Source organism: Nesoenas mayeri, assembly GCF_963082525.1.
Source record: "Nesoenas mayeri genome assembly, chromosome: 8".
Taxonomy (NCBI): Eukaryota; Metazoa; Chordata; class Aves; order Columbiformes; family Columbidae; genus Nesoenas; species Nesoenas mayeri.
In genome coordinates, this window is record NC_137554.1 from 28,561,311 (window position 1) to 28,576,433 (window position 15,123).

At 52.5% G+C, this 15,123-nt stretch overlaps 1 protein-coding gene across 2 annotated transcripts in view; it reads right to left on the minus strand.

Moving 5' to 3' along the window:
- XPR1 (xenotropic and polytropic retrovirus receptor 1) overlaps nucleotides 1-3,156 on the minus strand; it is a 104,205-nt gene extending 101,049 nt beyond the window's left edge. For both annotated transcript variants that reach the window (XM_080348527.1, XM_080348526.1), the window contains exon 1: nucleotides 2,935-3,156. In XM_080348527.1, the coding sequence (XP_080204653.1) occupies nucleotides 2,935-3,003 (69 nt within the window). In that variant the 5' untranslated portion in view covers nucleotides 3,004-3,156. The remainder of the gene's footprint in view (nucleotides 1-2,934) is intronic.
- Between the last annotated feature and the right edge of the window lie 11,967 nt (nucleotides 3,157-15,123).

Consider the following 15,123-nt stretch of genomic DNA (forward strand, 5'->3'; position numbering starts at 1 on the left):
TTGTTGGAGGGAAAGATCGCATTAATGGTAAGAACTTTGAGGCCTGTAAATCGTTAAAGACCATCTGAAAGTGAAACTACATTTTTAGGTATTCAAAACACAACAGTCTCGTTCTTCTTCCTGACGTTATCGCCAACAGATTACAGCCTCCTCCCAGTTTGACTGGCAGTTTATGGGAGGCAAAGCTCCTTGCAGCCACACTCGCTGAGCACCCGATCAAACCAGAAACACATCACCCGGTGAGGATCTCACAAGTTACCTGGGACTTGCCACGCTTCAGGGCTGTCTGATGGCAAGAGTCAACCTGCTCTCCAATGGAAATAACTACAAATATCAGAGTAGAAAAATAAGATGACTACGTGTAAGCTTTCTGACACAGGATAACCAAAATAAAGCAATTTCTGCAATATCTCCTAGTCTTTTCATCAGTGTCATAAACGTGACACGGGAAGTCCCTGGAAACAGGAATAATCTTTTCAGAGTTAAGAACCTACACAACAAGATCTCTCACTCCGAAACAGCGCTTGATTACTGTTTTAATTAAGAATGAAAAGACAAACTGTCAGATGAAGAAACATTACAACATGATTAAATATACAAATAATTTTTTTAAAATTTACTACAATGTGTGCTGCAAGCAACATTGCAGGCAAGTAACGAAAGCAACGCTTGGCCTTATGTTGGCTAATCAACAACTCGGAATTTTTCTTGACAAAGGAGGGCTGTAGGCTTTTTCCCTCAAGTATAATCAACAAGTAAACCCAGGTAGCGCTGGCCTTTTATGCGCCACACCCACACGACCACTAGATCCTGAATAATAAATGCCAGACTATTCCATTACTGTAATATGCATGAGAGGGAGGCTGACTCACATTCAGCCAGCTGCAACAAGGGAAACAAAGAGTTTTGAAACTTATTAGTAAAAAGAAGGGTGGGGTTTTTGTTTTCATTCACTCTATGTTAAGCGATCTACCCGAGGAGATCACTTGGAATCTAGAAAAAGTAACATCTTGAAGGAAGCTTTTGCTGAAAGCTACCTTTATTTTAAACTGGGGTGGGGGAAGGGAGAACGAAATAATAACACTGCCCTAGTTAAAACAGCTGAAAATTAACCTCCCCTAATGAAAACAGTGGCCGAGAAGCAGCAGAGTTTTTCACACATTAATCAAGGTGTCATAGTTCACTGGGTATCCTTCACCCTCCCTCTACATCTGTCTGGCCAGCCTGCAGCCAAACCTTTTGCCCTTCTATTTCCTCTTCGCCTGCCCCTCCAACCCACCTCCAAACCTTCTCTTAGGGAGAGATACAAGTTTTCTGTTTCCAGGAACAAAAAAACAGCTCTTGCAGAGATGTAGAATTATCCTGGTACTTTATTCTATCAAGACAATGGTTTTCCTCCTTTTCCAAGACCAATCCATTATTTGGTCATCCTGTTCTCCACATAATGCAAGGAGATAACAATTTTTTTCTGAAGTCAAATCTGACTACATTTTTTATTTCAACATCCATCCCTTTGCAGGAAAACAAAGGAACAGTCAAAAAAGCAGATATAAACTTTTCAAATTCAACATTACAACAAAGCAAGCTAAGACAAACATAATTTTCCTTGCAAATGCAGAGAGACAGATTAGTAGGGATATTAAAAAGAAATTCCTATTATAGCCCTAGAGAGAAAACACAGGCCTTCAAATGATAACAAATGTTATATGGTTTTGACTGCCTCAATCATTCAAGAAGTTTTGCTGATCAGGGCTCTCCCATAACCAGCTTTCCGTTGTCTAGGTTTGATTATTACTTGTGGGAAAGACCAACATAACAGGCAGCAGCCACTGCTAATGCTGAAATAGAAAACGGTTCTACTACAAATAACCACCTTGAGCTTCATCTAGTTAAACTCAAGTCAAGCACCACTATGATAAATCTGAAACTAAAGCAATCAGCGTGACCTTTAGAAAGCCGGCATAATAAAAACCGAAAAGCTGTATTCTGCAAATAATTCGTGATTAATGCAGCAGAACTTTGTGTAAACAGTGTTTTATAAATGTCCCAATTCAAGCGGTTCGCCTGCAATCAAGTAGGAAATAGCAAGATGCAAAGCCTCGCTAGCTTTATTTACCAAAAAAAAAAAGGCAATCGATGCCAGGTTTACAGCCTGAGTCGCTCGGGGAAGCTGTCGGCATTACCAAAGCAGCTTGTGGCTCTTCTCGGGGCAAGGCGGGCAGGAGGGGAATGGTTTTGGTCTCGGCAGAGGGCGGTGGGTGCTGCCCAAGCCGCTCGCCCCCCGGGCTCGCCCTTGGGAGCCGCAGCCGGCGGCTGGGAGCCGGCTCTCAAAGTCACCCCTCTTCTGCCCGCCTGTGCGGAGAACTGGCGGTGGTGCTGAAAAAAACAACCCTCGTTACGGACAGCCGGGCTGCAGCGAGGGCTCCGGGCCGGCTGCGGGAGGGGGATGCCCGGGAGCGGGCACGGCCGGGCCCGCCGGCTTCCATGGCGAGCAAACCCCCGCGGGCGGCGAGTGCTCCCAGCCCTGCACATGCCACCTATAGCAGGTCACGCACCGACAGCGGACTCCTCCAGAAATCCGGCAGAACAATTTATTTTTAAATATCTTGATTATCCCCCAAGCCTCTGACCTTTGTCCCGCACCAAAAGGTTAAAGGCAACAATTAATATATTGCCCACCCAGCGCTTTTTCTCCGAGCGGTCTCAGGCTTTTTTATTTGTTATTAAAAAAATAATAATGGGGACGGGAAGAGCTTTAGACCGCTCGCCGCGTTGCTTCTGCAACGCCGAGCGGAGCAGCGGGAAGCTGCCGCCCGCCGGACCCGCCGCGGGGCAGGGGAGCCGCCTCCCGCCCGCTCCGCACGGACAGCCCTGCGGCGCCTCCCGGGCTCCGGCCGCCCTGCCCCGGGGAGGCGCGGGAAAGCGGGGCCGTACCTCATACTGGATGTACTGCTTCCGCCACTCCGGCGTGATGTGCGCCGCGAGGTGCTCGGCGAACTTCATCCTGCCGCCGGGCCGGGGCCGCGCTCGCTCTGCGCCGGCGGAGCCGCCTCAGCGGCGCCTGGTTGCGAAGGGGCCGCCGCCGCCGCCGGTAGTGGGGGGCGGGGGGGGGCCGCCGCCGCCGCACATGGGCCCCCGCCCGCCCGCCCCGCCACTCCTCAGCCCGCCTCGGGCCTCCTCAGCGCCGCCCCGCCGCCACCGCCGCCGCCTCCTCCGCCGCCGCCGCCATCTTCCCCGTCCCGCCGCGCCGCCGCCGCCTCCCCGCCCGTCAGCCGGCCCGACAACCAACCGGCCGCCGGCAACGAGCCATCGCCACGGCAACCGCCGCCGCCGCCCACCGCCGCGCGGGGCGGGGCGGGGCCCGCCGGAGGGGCGGGGCCCATCGCGCTCAGCCCCGCCCCTGCCCGCGGGGCCGGGGGAGGGGGCGGTGGCGCCGGGGCTCCCCCGCCCCTCTGCTGTTAACCCTTTCTGCTCCTTTTGGGAGTGGGTTTGGACCCCAGCGTGTCACCTTCGCCCCTCGAGATCTCCAGCTGAGCCCCACCATGGACGATGGCAGATCTGGGACAGCCGCAGTTTGAATCCTGAACGCTCTGGGGTGGAATGGACTGGGGTGGGAATGGCGATAGGAATGGGAACGGGAATGAAAATAGGAATGGGATCGAATGGGATGGAAATGGCAATAGGAATGGGAATAAGATGGGGATGGGAATAAGAATGGGATGGGATGGGATGGGATAGGATAGGATAGGATAGGATGGGATGGGATAGGATAGATAGGAATAAGAATAGGAATGGGAATGGGAATGGAAATAGGAATGGGAATGGGAATGAGATGGGAATGGGAATAAGAATGGGAATAGGATAGGATAGGATAGGATAGGATAGGATAGGATAGGATAGGATAGGATAGGATAGGATAGGAATGGGGTGAGATGGGAATAGGAATAGGAGTAAGGATGGGATAGGGACAAGGAATGGGACGGGAATAAGAATAGGAATGGCAAAGAATGGGATGGGATTGGGCATGGGATGAGAAAGGAAGGGAATGGGAATAGGAATGAGATAAAATTGGAATATGAATAGGATTAGGAATGGGAATAAGGATGGGATAGGGACAAGGGATGGAATGGGAGTAAGAATAGGAATGGGATAGGATGGGATGGGAATGGGGTTGGGATGGGATAAGATAGGAAGGGAATAGGAATAGGAATAGGAATAGGAATAGGAATAGGAATAGGAATAGGAATAGGAATAGGAAGGGAATGGGATAGGGGCAAGGGATGGGATGGGATGGGAAGATGTGCAGCAGGGAGAGTGGTGTACATGGAAGGCAAGAGGTGAGGGATGTACCAGCCAGGTGAAAAAGAAGGAGTGAGGATGGAGATGGAAGGGAAGAGTAGGAAGAGACATAAGAAAAATGAGTAAGAATTGAGGAAGGAGGGAAATTAGGCTGACAGGCCACAAAAAGCCAGGGGGAAGGAAAAGAAAGAGAAGACAGTGCAAAGGGGAAGAGAAAGAAAGAAAAAAAAAAAAAAAGGAAAATTCTCTGAAAGTGGCATGATCACAAAGGGGTGAGGGGGACCAGGGAAACCCCAGGCAGGTATAAGAGCAAGCCCACCCATGCAGGGGCACATCTGCCCCAAAACAAAGATGGTCCCAGGGGCTGGAGGGTTCGGTAACCACTGCATTATAGCCTGAGAGGCCAGATTGGAACTGCTGGGAGTGGGGCCGCATCCTTCAGTTATCCCAGGGTATCCCAGCGGCCCTAATCCTGCCGCTTCCCAGTTCCCAGATTTTGGGAGTTTGCTGTGTTTGGGATTGGTTTGGGGTTTTCTTCAAACCTCCCAACCTCTGGAGATTTTTCCCGTACCCACACCGGGGACCATCCCATCCCATCCCATCCCATCCCATCTCAGCTGCCAGCCCCCAAGCACGGCAGCGTCCCTGCCTGCAGCATCGCTCCTACCGACGTCTGCCAGAGCAGAGCTCATTTGCTGACGTGATTTATCGGGGTCCTGTCACAGGCCCGGGGACCTCTGATTTGCGACGGCTCTTACTCACATTCAGATTTACCCAGCAGCAGCAGCACATGCAGCAGCGATGCTCGCTGATACCATCTCTTAATTATGTTTGCAGAAAACCGTTTAATGAATAGAGCCTTAGTGCCCTTCATCTGAAACTTCACACTCAGCAACCTGCCTGGCGCTGACCCCAGCGCCAGCTAACCACGGTGTCACAGCTTGACTTACATTTAGCAGGTCACCAGCTTTTTAATGCAGTGCTTTTGCAAGCTTGTACCAGATAAAATCACTCAGGGTCTGAGCCTGCTCCCACCACGATCAGTGGCACCGACTTCAGCAGGAGCAGACGAGGGGTGGGTTTTTGCAGCTTCAACCCTTTGAATACCATCAGGCTTCCGAGATAACATCCAGCATGGGGGAGGAGAACGGATTAAGAAATAAATATTCTCTTTATTGTTTCCTGCATGCATTGCTTGAAATGTGTACCATGATAAATAATAAGTTAATGTCTTCTGATATGACAGCGTGCAAATTCAGCGACAGAAAATAACTAGTGATCCCTGCTCCTCTTTGTACCTCAGATGGTTTTTACCCACCAATAAATGCTATTTATTTAATCCTAATAAACGCTAATTATTTTTTTAATACCAATAAATGCCATTTGTTAGTATCGAAAAATGACAGGCAATAGCAGGCAGAGCAGAGCAGAAGCTGGACTACTTCTCACTCACCATTGCCACGTTCTGTAGCAATGACTCTGTTTAAATATCTGATGGGCAAACACCTGCCTTTCATTATCGGGCACGCTTTGGGACCGTGTTTGGCATCATGACAGTGTTTTGCTACTCTGCTGGGACTTGGGGCTTTCCAACTCCTTGAAATGTTTTCAAAACTCTCAGCCCTGCACATCCAGGGTCTAGGGGAGGAAGGCAGGAGGGAAGAGGGGGCAGGAGAAGCCTTAGATGAGAGAGAAAGGGCCTCTGCTGCCTTCTGCCCACGGATGGGCTGGAGGGCAGGGGGGCTGCAGGCAACACATCTCAGCCCAGGAGGGATGCTGATCACAGCCAATCCCAGTCCCCATGTGTCAGCTCTGGATCCCGGCACCCATGCCTCGCTTGCACCAAACTGCCGCATTCCCTTAATCTCTTGCTCTTTTCCAGGAAAGACTTCATATTGTGATCTTCCCCCATGCTGTTGCATCTAGGAAAAAAAATTAAAGAAAGTAGTGCTATTTGCATTTTTCAACCAAGCAAGGAGAAGCCGGGAGTGGGCTTTCCGCCAGTGCAGTCTGGCACTTGCTTTGTTGAGAGCATATAGAATAATTTATAAATAGCATGGTGTTATGGTTTGTTTTTTTTTTTTTTAAATATAATTATACTTTTAAAGATCCTACATTGCTGGGGAGAGTCTTCTAAAGAGGCTTTAGAAAAAGAGTCTTGCAGAAGGAAAATTTTCGTTAATGGCATAAAATCACAAAGAGCCGGGTTTTCTGTAGTAGGAGACAATGCAGGACACCCACAGACAGCCACTCCCACACCGCTCTTCCCACCTTCTCCACAGGCAGCTGACTTTTAAGACCCCTGGATATTTAGGGGCTCAGTTTGTCAGAGGAAGGCGACACTTTAGCGGCACAACCCTCCCTGTCGCACAAGTAGAGCAGGACGTGTTGAGTCTGGTCGACTGCATAGGTCAACATCAGGGAGAGCTGAGAAGACAAATTCATCTCCTCTCCATTGAAACTAGAAGAAATAATGAGGAATGAGCAGGGGCTTCACTGCTTCCACTTGGGAAGAAAGGCGGGGGGGATAAATAAATAAATAGGGAAGTAAAAGCAGGTCAGGGGCAAGCTTGGCGTGGAATGATGAGGGGATTTAGTAAATCATGCCAGGAGATGCTGCGCTGCCTTCCAGGATCAATAGAGCAGCAGCCCTGGGCTTCAGACATCCTCAGCATTCTCCAGCCAGCCCCAAACACTGCCATTATCTGCTTCATCAATACCAGTCTTGAGAAATGTGATCGATATATTGGATTTCCTAGAGACAATGGTGCAAAATGCACAAATACTCTGACAGCTCAGGCTGAAGCTATTGATTTTTCATATATTCTCCCTCCCCACCGGGAACTGTTGGAGGACGAGGGTGTGATTATGAGCATCAGGAACCAGAGGGGGGTCTCAGTCCCCAGGGCAGAGGCAGCGCACAGGGTCAGACTGATCCACTGGGAATTGTGAAGATGTTCATATATTGCCTGCAGCAGGATTTTTAAGCCAAGAGGAGCAGTGATTTCCAGGCAATAATAAGGCATTGGATGGGCCTGATGCAAGCGGCATGAATGTCGGTACCGATCCAGGCTTCCAAGCGCTGTTCCAGCAGCCAGGACCTCCCATGACCCCTCCAAATGGGGTAAGATGATGCTTTCGTCCCCGTTTCGGCAGAAGCCAGGATGAGACCTGCCAGGAGAGGCCGTGCCTCCTTCTGCCTTGGCTGCAGGTGGGTCATTTTACCCACTAACTGAATTTGATCCATTGGGATTCGAGCCCATCATGGAGGTGAATTTAGGACTTGAGATCTCAAACATCCAGCCTTGTGCTGTTATGGGGACAGGGATGGGACAGCCCTGTCCCCAGCCACCGGCTCATGGGTATGTGGGTCTGTGGGCAGTAACCATGCCCTGCCTGGCTTATTTATCACCTCCCCAGCACTCTCCAGGGCAGGATTTGGCCCGTACATTGTTGACCCAGTGTCAACATGCCTGATCTTAAAAATCCTAAGGTCGGGCAACAACGTACCCCTGGCTGCAAGCCTGTGGGTAGAGGCATGATTGGTACCAAAACACATAGGGATGCAGGAACATGCAGCAAAAAGCAAAACTGGTAGCAGTTCCTCTTTGCTGGGAGGCTGCCCTGTGGGGGGGCATAGGGGAGGGGGGCTGCCTCTGCTCACACCCAACACCCCCAAGCAGGCTGACCTTTCCCAGATGATTCACGACCGATGTATGCATGGCTCCTCGCCACCTTCGTGCGTCCCCTCCTCTTTATTTGAGATCACAGGGGTGTCCTGCCTGCAAACCCAGCCAGGGAATAAGAAATGAAAACATCTGCCAAGACAGTTTAGGTCAAGATGCCCCTGCCAGGTTGCTTCCAGCCCCACTCCTGCGCTTTGAGAGGTGCAGTGTTCCCCACCACCGTGGAGGGACAAGCCCTGGAGAACTGTGCTGGTGGTGGCTGGGCTGGGGACTTGCTGTGCTGTCTTGCAACCGGGAGCAGATGGGGGGTTTCACGCCCTTCACTGGCGTGTAAGTGATTGCTCCTGGATCATTTCCAGTACATATATATGTGTCTGGTTTAATTTATGCACACTTGCTTTGTGCGAGAAGACAGCAGCTGACCGGTGGTTAAGAAAACTGAACACCCCAAAAAGGTCTAAAATTAGAGAAGAAACAAGAGCTGCTTCCTCCGAGCCCTGGAGCTGCCTGGGTTGCTTCCAGGAGAGCCCTAGGAAGAGCCTCTGCCCTCCCTGCTCCCTCCCTGCGTCTGCTCTGCTGCTAAATCCCCTCCTCGCCTGCTGCAGGGTGTGCAGCATCTGTCCCCCCAGCACATCTCCAGGCTGTGGCATTGCCCTGCTGTGCCCTGGGGCAGGATGGACCCTTACCCCTTTGGGATATTTTCCAGGGGACTTGGGGCTCGTAAAGCACCAAGTGACCTTGGGAACTGGTACAAAGATGCTTTATGTTTGGCGAGTGGTCCCTGATGGGACAGAAGAGCAGTCCGTACCCCTGTGTGACAGTGTGCATCGGTGTAACCACACGCTGGAGGACGTGTCACTGCGATTCTCTGAGCTAAATCTGTGTCCCTTAACCAGCATGTCTTTAATGGCAACCAAATGCTGAGTGCAGGCAAGGCTGAGGTGTGTGGTAGCAGCTATGGCAGAAATCTCCCTAGCCGGCTAGACTTCCTGGGAATTTTTTGGAATCCTGCCATAGCTTTGTTGGTTTTTAACAACCTCTGAACCTTATCAAAGTGCCCAAAAGGCTACAGGTTTCCTATTTGCAAGGGTCACTTTAGGAAAATAACACTCTCTCCTGCCAAACCTGCTTTGATGTGCCCTCTTGGGCTCCAAACCTCACCACTGAGCCCTGCATCATGATCACCCTGAGGGTGCTCATCTCCTGCTGATGCACCTGGTGCCTTGTCCACAGCAAGTCCATTTGGTGGTCTTCTGAGATGGCATGGTGCTTAAGCTGTCTCTCTATGGAGGGTCTTTCCTTGCCTGGAAGAAATAGTGTGTCTGCAGGTCATTCCCTGATGCTTCAGGGATGAGTGTGAACTGTCTGTATGTGCTGTAACACACAGCTCCAGGTCATGCAGCCTCAGGGCAGATGTCAAATTGGGAAGAGTCATTTAAAACAAGTGGGGACATGTCTCAAAGCTGCTTGTGCCAGCAGGGCAGAGAGCGACAGGCTGCATGGCAGCTGGGGCCTCATCCCAGCTGTGGGCTGGGAAGTGGCTGGGCTGGGCTCATGCGGGGGGCTCCACATCTGTTCTCAGCCAGCTGCTTGGAAAACAACAGCTCTGGTCTCTGACAGGAGCTGTGGACAGGACACAGCCTGGCTTTGTCCTCACTGTAGAAATTAGTCCTGGTGCTGCAAATTGCACGTACATGGAAAACCCCCCAGCATTTCTCAGTGCCCTTGATCAATGCCAGCAGATTTGGCAAGGGTCACCCCTGCAGCCTGAGAACCCCACCTTCTGGCTCCAGATGTCATTGTGATTTTATGATACGTCAGGCAGGAATTAGGCTAAACCCCTTCCCTTGCACAGAGGGTCTACCAAACAGGCAGGGGTAGGAGCTCTGATATCCAGGCTCATCCCCAGTGGGATGACATGGAGGGGACACCGGGTGTCCCCTTTCTCTGAACCACCCCAGCCTGCTCAGTCAGGACACACTGACCTGCAGCCTAAGCCCTGCCTGCTCTATTTTATGGCCAAAACAAGCTATAAATCTCCTTCCTCAGAGCTGGAAGGTGCAATTGCTTTTCTGCGGTGCAGGTTTTTCCTTGCACGCCTTGTAGCATCACGTGAGGGAAATCTGTAAGTAAAAGTCAGGCTGGAGCCATTTATAACGGCAAAACCATGATTGTTACTGCTGACAGCTGCAATTACAGGCACTCCCTTCGATCGCTCCTCGCTGCGGGGGAGCGGAGCCAGTACCAGAGCTGGGAATGGGTCAGGAGAGGCTTTTCTGGAGCTGTGTCCCCTCTCTGATGGACCTTGTCACCCATGGGCAGTGCTCAAGGAGGGTTTGGGGGAAGAATGCAGGATGCTCTGCAGTAAAATGAGCTCATTGAACACATCAGCTGGTGCTCACCTCCGTGGACATGACACCAGCTGGTGCTCACCTCCATGGGCAGGATGGGGGATTGCCCCAGGGCTATGAAGGGACAGACTGTGTGTCCAAGTGCTCACTGAGGAGAAATGCTGCTGGTGGCCCCAGATCACCCCCAGGTGGGCTGCAGGTGAGGGCAGCATCACCGGCGGGTCACTGCCAGGCACATCTTGCCAACACCACGGTCTAGACCTCCTGCCTGTGAGATGTCACAGCACCTGGGGAGCTGCTGGAGGATTTGAGAACCAGGTACCTGTGCCCAGAGGGATGCAGAGCCAGGTGTGGTGTGAGCAGGGAATGGGTGGGGAGCAGACCCAGCAGACCCAGCAGACCCAGCAGACCCAGCAGACCCAGCCTGGGGGAGGTGGAGAGCAAAATGAGAGATGTTTACGGCCTTGCAATGACAGGGCAGTGACAAACGGAGCCATTACTTGCTGTCTGCTGCTGTGCGGAGATGTGAGACAAGGGGGGGCTGGCAAGGGGCAGGGGGCATGGAGGCAGCAGCCCTGCAGCAGCAGAACCTCAGCGGGGCTTTCCCTCTGAACACCTCAGCTCTGTCTTCTCTACACAGTTTCAGGGGAGCTGAAGGTCTGAAAGTGAGCTAAATGTCATTATTAGCTTAGGTGAAAACAAACAAACAAACAAAACCAAAACGTAAGAAGTGACTTCTTATTTTGCTGGTTTCAATGAATAACACCTATGGTTTCATGTCAAAACTGAGGGCTCTGCTGTTGTTTTTGCACATGCACGAAAAGAAAATGGGAAAGGGGAATAATGGAGCTGGAGGCTGAATAAAATGAAACAGAAATTAAGGTTTTGTGCTTGTTTCACACCAAGCAAAACACTCTAGCTCAAACAAAACTGAAATTTCTTCTGTTTTCCATTTGAATTTAGAAAATAAAATACCTTACAAAATTTCAGCTGACTGCCCTAAACCAAAAGGGTTTAGCGGTGAGATACCACTCTCCACAGAAAGACCCACTATTTGCATAGCTCCAGCTGCAACCTTTGAACCGCCGGCCAGCTGCAGTGTTGCAACCGTGCTAGTGCTGATATCAGCGCTGCAACGCTTCAGGCACGCTTGGGGAGCAGCGCTTGGCACCTGGCAGAGGAGTTTTTCCACCAGTATTTAAAAAGTTTCGTGATATACTGGGGAGAGGGGAGATTTATGCACTTTTGAGAGGGGTGATGCATTCTTTTTCCATCGTGGCTACTGATTTGTATTCACCACAACGCTGGAATTTATGGAAGGAGGGAATCGATGTTTTATTGATATTTAAAAAACCTGTATAATGGATGTGCTAACTGCATGCTTTTCTCCCAGAACTCCTTTATTGTACACAAACAGATGGCCCTGGTGTTATAATGAATGTAGGTAAAATGTGCAATGGAACCGAATGCCGTCTAGGTGATGCTTATGCCTTGCTTATGCCAGGGCAGAGACCTCAGCCCTTTGTTTAGCGTATTCCCTGGCCAGTGATGAATTTGGGTTTCCTGTTGCCTGTGGCCCCATTTCCATTCCATGGAAATCACCTCCCTTGTCAGGGACAGGGTGGACATGGCTCTCACAGCCATGCTACAGGCTCCTGGCTTCTATGGCATCTATCAGCCCCCAAAAATATTGAGCAGGGGGTGCATTTGCTCTGCCTTGCTAATATGGGGCACATTCACAAGGTGAAAAATGAGCAGGTTTATTTTTCATCTCAGTCATTATTTTTCCACCAAGAGGATGCTTCGGCAGGCAGCTCCCATTCATGCAGCTCCAGGCTTCGTCAGTGGGCAAAGCCTGGCCTAACCTGGGCGTCCCTGGCTTTGGGGGGGCTTGGTGGTTCCCCAGGGAATGCATGGCTAAGGCTTCCCCTGCTCCCCATGGTCCTTGTCCTTGGGAGGGCACGCGTGTCCCCAGCCTGCTCCTCCTGCATAGGCAGGTGTCTCCCGCAATAAAATGCACAGACGCAAACAAACCAGCCCTTAATTCCCTCCTTCTCCTTTTGTTGTGGAAAAATATAAATACATATAATCATAGCTTAGCTCGTAGGGATCCCTTCAGATGTGCCTTTCAGGCTGGCTGGGGTTTGGTGTGCACAGTGGCCTTTACCCTCTGCAGAGGGACAATGACAGGTCTCCAGGCTGACCGGCAGGATGGATATGATAATTATACAGGGATATTTTTTTCCCTGCTCGGCACTGCTGGTCACAGCCTGTTATTGTGTCTCTGCAACACCAGCATGGGACGTGGGGCTGACCCACATGCACAGCTCATACAAGGACTCTGTGTGATTTTCTGTGCTACTCAGTGCCCATAATGCTTCTGGTTTCGTGCGCTCCCAAGCCTGGGTCTGGGAGAATGGGCTGAATTTGGCCCAGCTCATACTGGGATGACCAGGGCTCCCCCAGTCCTGAGCTGCTTGTGTTCACAGGGGTGGTTGGTGCATCCAGTACAAGGGCATCGGCACCGGTGTCCCCCGAGCACTCGTCCTGCTCTCTCCCAGGCTGCCAGGGACCAGCAACCAAATAAACATAATCCCACAGAGCAGGCGCAGTGCCTGAGCCCAGCATCCTCATCCGCAGTGTTCCCATGCCCGGCTCCCAAAGCCTCCACAGGTGCCTTGTCTCAAACCTGCTCCCACGCCTGCCAAAGTGGGGGGGCGGAAAGAAGGATCAGGCCCTCGGTGCAGTCGCTCTTGAAAAAAAGGCAAGGAAAAAGTGAGAGAGATCTCGTAGGAGCTGTAAGTGCTCTAGCGAAGAAACCCAGCAAGGTAGCAAGGCCTTTCTCACCATGGAGACGAGCTGGAGAGCGTGCGGAGGCTGTGCGCTCAAGTTAATTTGCTGCAAGTACTTTTTCCAAGCTATTCAGGGAGGGTTTCATCCTGCCAGCCTGCCCCTGTCCCTTGCTGAATGCTGGTGGGCTCAGATCAGGCGATGCTTCCCCACAGCAAGCAGGGCTGGTTAGGGTGACACAGACAGCTTGATGGAGCCGATGGGCTTCTGGTGGAGAGCAGTGGGGATGATGATTTCACAGTCTGTTTATGAGGCTGGGTGTTAATCACACACTGGGGAGGGGCTATTCTTTTTTATTTACAAGCAGTAGAGCCAAACTGTTTCAATCTTGCCCCCCAGCTTCCAATTAATCTCTCCTGCGCAGGCAGAGAGGCTGTGGGGGCTGCAGACCAGCTCACAAGGCACCCTTCATCTCGGCGGGCAGCCCCACGCAGGCCAGATGCCGAGCTCACCTCTCCTCCAGTACTGACCAGAAACTGGGGCCCCATCGCCCTTCTCATGCAGGCTGGGACACAGAGGTCCCCTCCTGCTCCATGCAGGGCTGATCTGGCGTGGCTATGCTGCTGCAATTGGACTCTGACCCCCTTCTTGTACACACAGCCCAGGGACAGGGACATTGCCATGGCTTGGGTGGCCCAGCAGGAGGGTGGTGGTGGCCCTGCAGGGCCGTATCCAGGGGCTCCAGTGATGCTTCAGCTTGCTGCCCTGGCTGTCTTGGGGCTTTTTAGCCCTAAGTAAAACTTCCTGCACCCAGTGGGGCAGGGAAGAGGCTATGAAGAGAATAAGAGAATAAAAGCCAGCTTATTTCTGGCTCTGATAAACGGTCTTTTTTTCCACAGCTCCTGCATTTCCCCCTGCAAGCCCCAGGATGGAAAGGCGGGTGCGTGCATTGCTCACACACTGTGTAAATGAGTCTGTAGTGTCTGGGATGTGGCTGGGAGACCTCAAGGAGGTGTGCAGATGGACCCCATCATGCGTGGGATGCACCTACATCCTTGTCCTTGTTCCCAGAGGAACAGGAGGAGTGCATCCAACAGCCAGTGCTTTGGGGCGAGACTGGGACCTGTAAAACCATGGTGCAAAACCCCAGTTAGCTGCTTGCCCCTTTTTGCCTCAACGTGGCCACCCATAAGATGGGGTCATGCTATGGGTCAGCCCCAAATGCAATGCAGCGGGCTGGGGGAAGCAGCGTGACCTGGCCGAGGTGGCCGGAGGAGGAAGAGCAGGTCGGGGTGCTGCCAGTGTGGCCAAGGTCTCCCCTGGGGACCCAGAGCTGCCATTTGCTGAGGACGGGGGTGGAGGAGGGAGATGGACTCGACAGCTGTGCCAGGGAGGGGGGAAAACTTTCCGTCCGAAGTAGATACCAGCCTAAATATAAACCGCCTTTGGGCTGGCGCTTGGCCGGGACCCCCGGAGCGCCGGGTAAGGCAGGCAGGGCCCGCAGCCGGCACCCCGCACCCCGGGAGCTGCTGGCTGCGGTCCCGCTCCGCCGCCCCTCCCCGGCTCCCCCCGCCCCGTGTCGCCCGGAGCCGCGGCGGCCTGCGAGTGCCCTCCAGCGGCTGCAGGGAGCGGAGAGTTCCCCTCTGGCCCAGTGGCCGCGGGAGCGGTGTCACCGGCCGCCGGAACAGGACCGCGGGGGACGCGGGTCCCAGCCAAGAATAACGAGAGGTTTGGGAGCACGGGGTGTTCGGGGATGCTCATGTTTGGCAAAGGTGATTAAACGTGAGAGAACACGGGCAGCCCCCTCGTCAGGTGTTTCTGTTTAATCACCATCAGCAGAGTCGCGGGCGGGGCTTTATAAAGCCGGGCTTAGGGGATGTGTCCCCTGCTCGCCGACGCCCTGCCCGTGGCCCCGCGGCCGCCCCGGAACTCTCGGGCACGGTTCGCGTTTCCCGCCGGGCGGCCCCCCCCGCGCGTACCGAGGCGTGCGGGGGAGC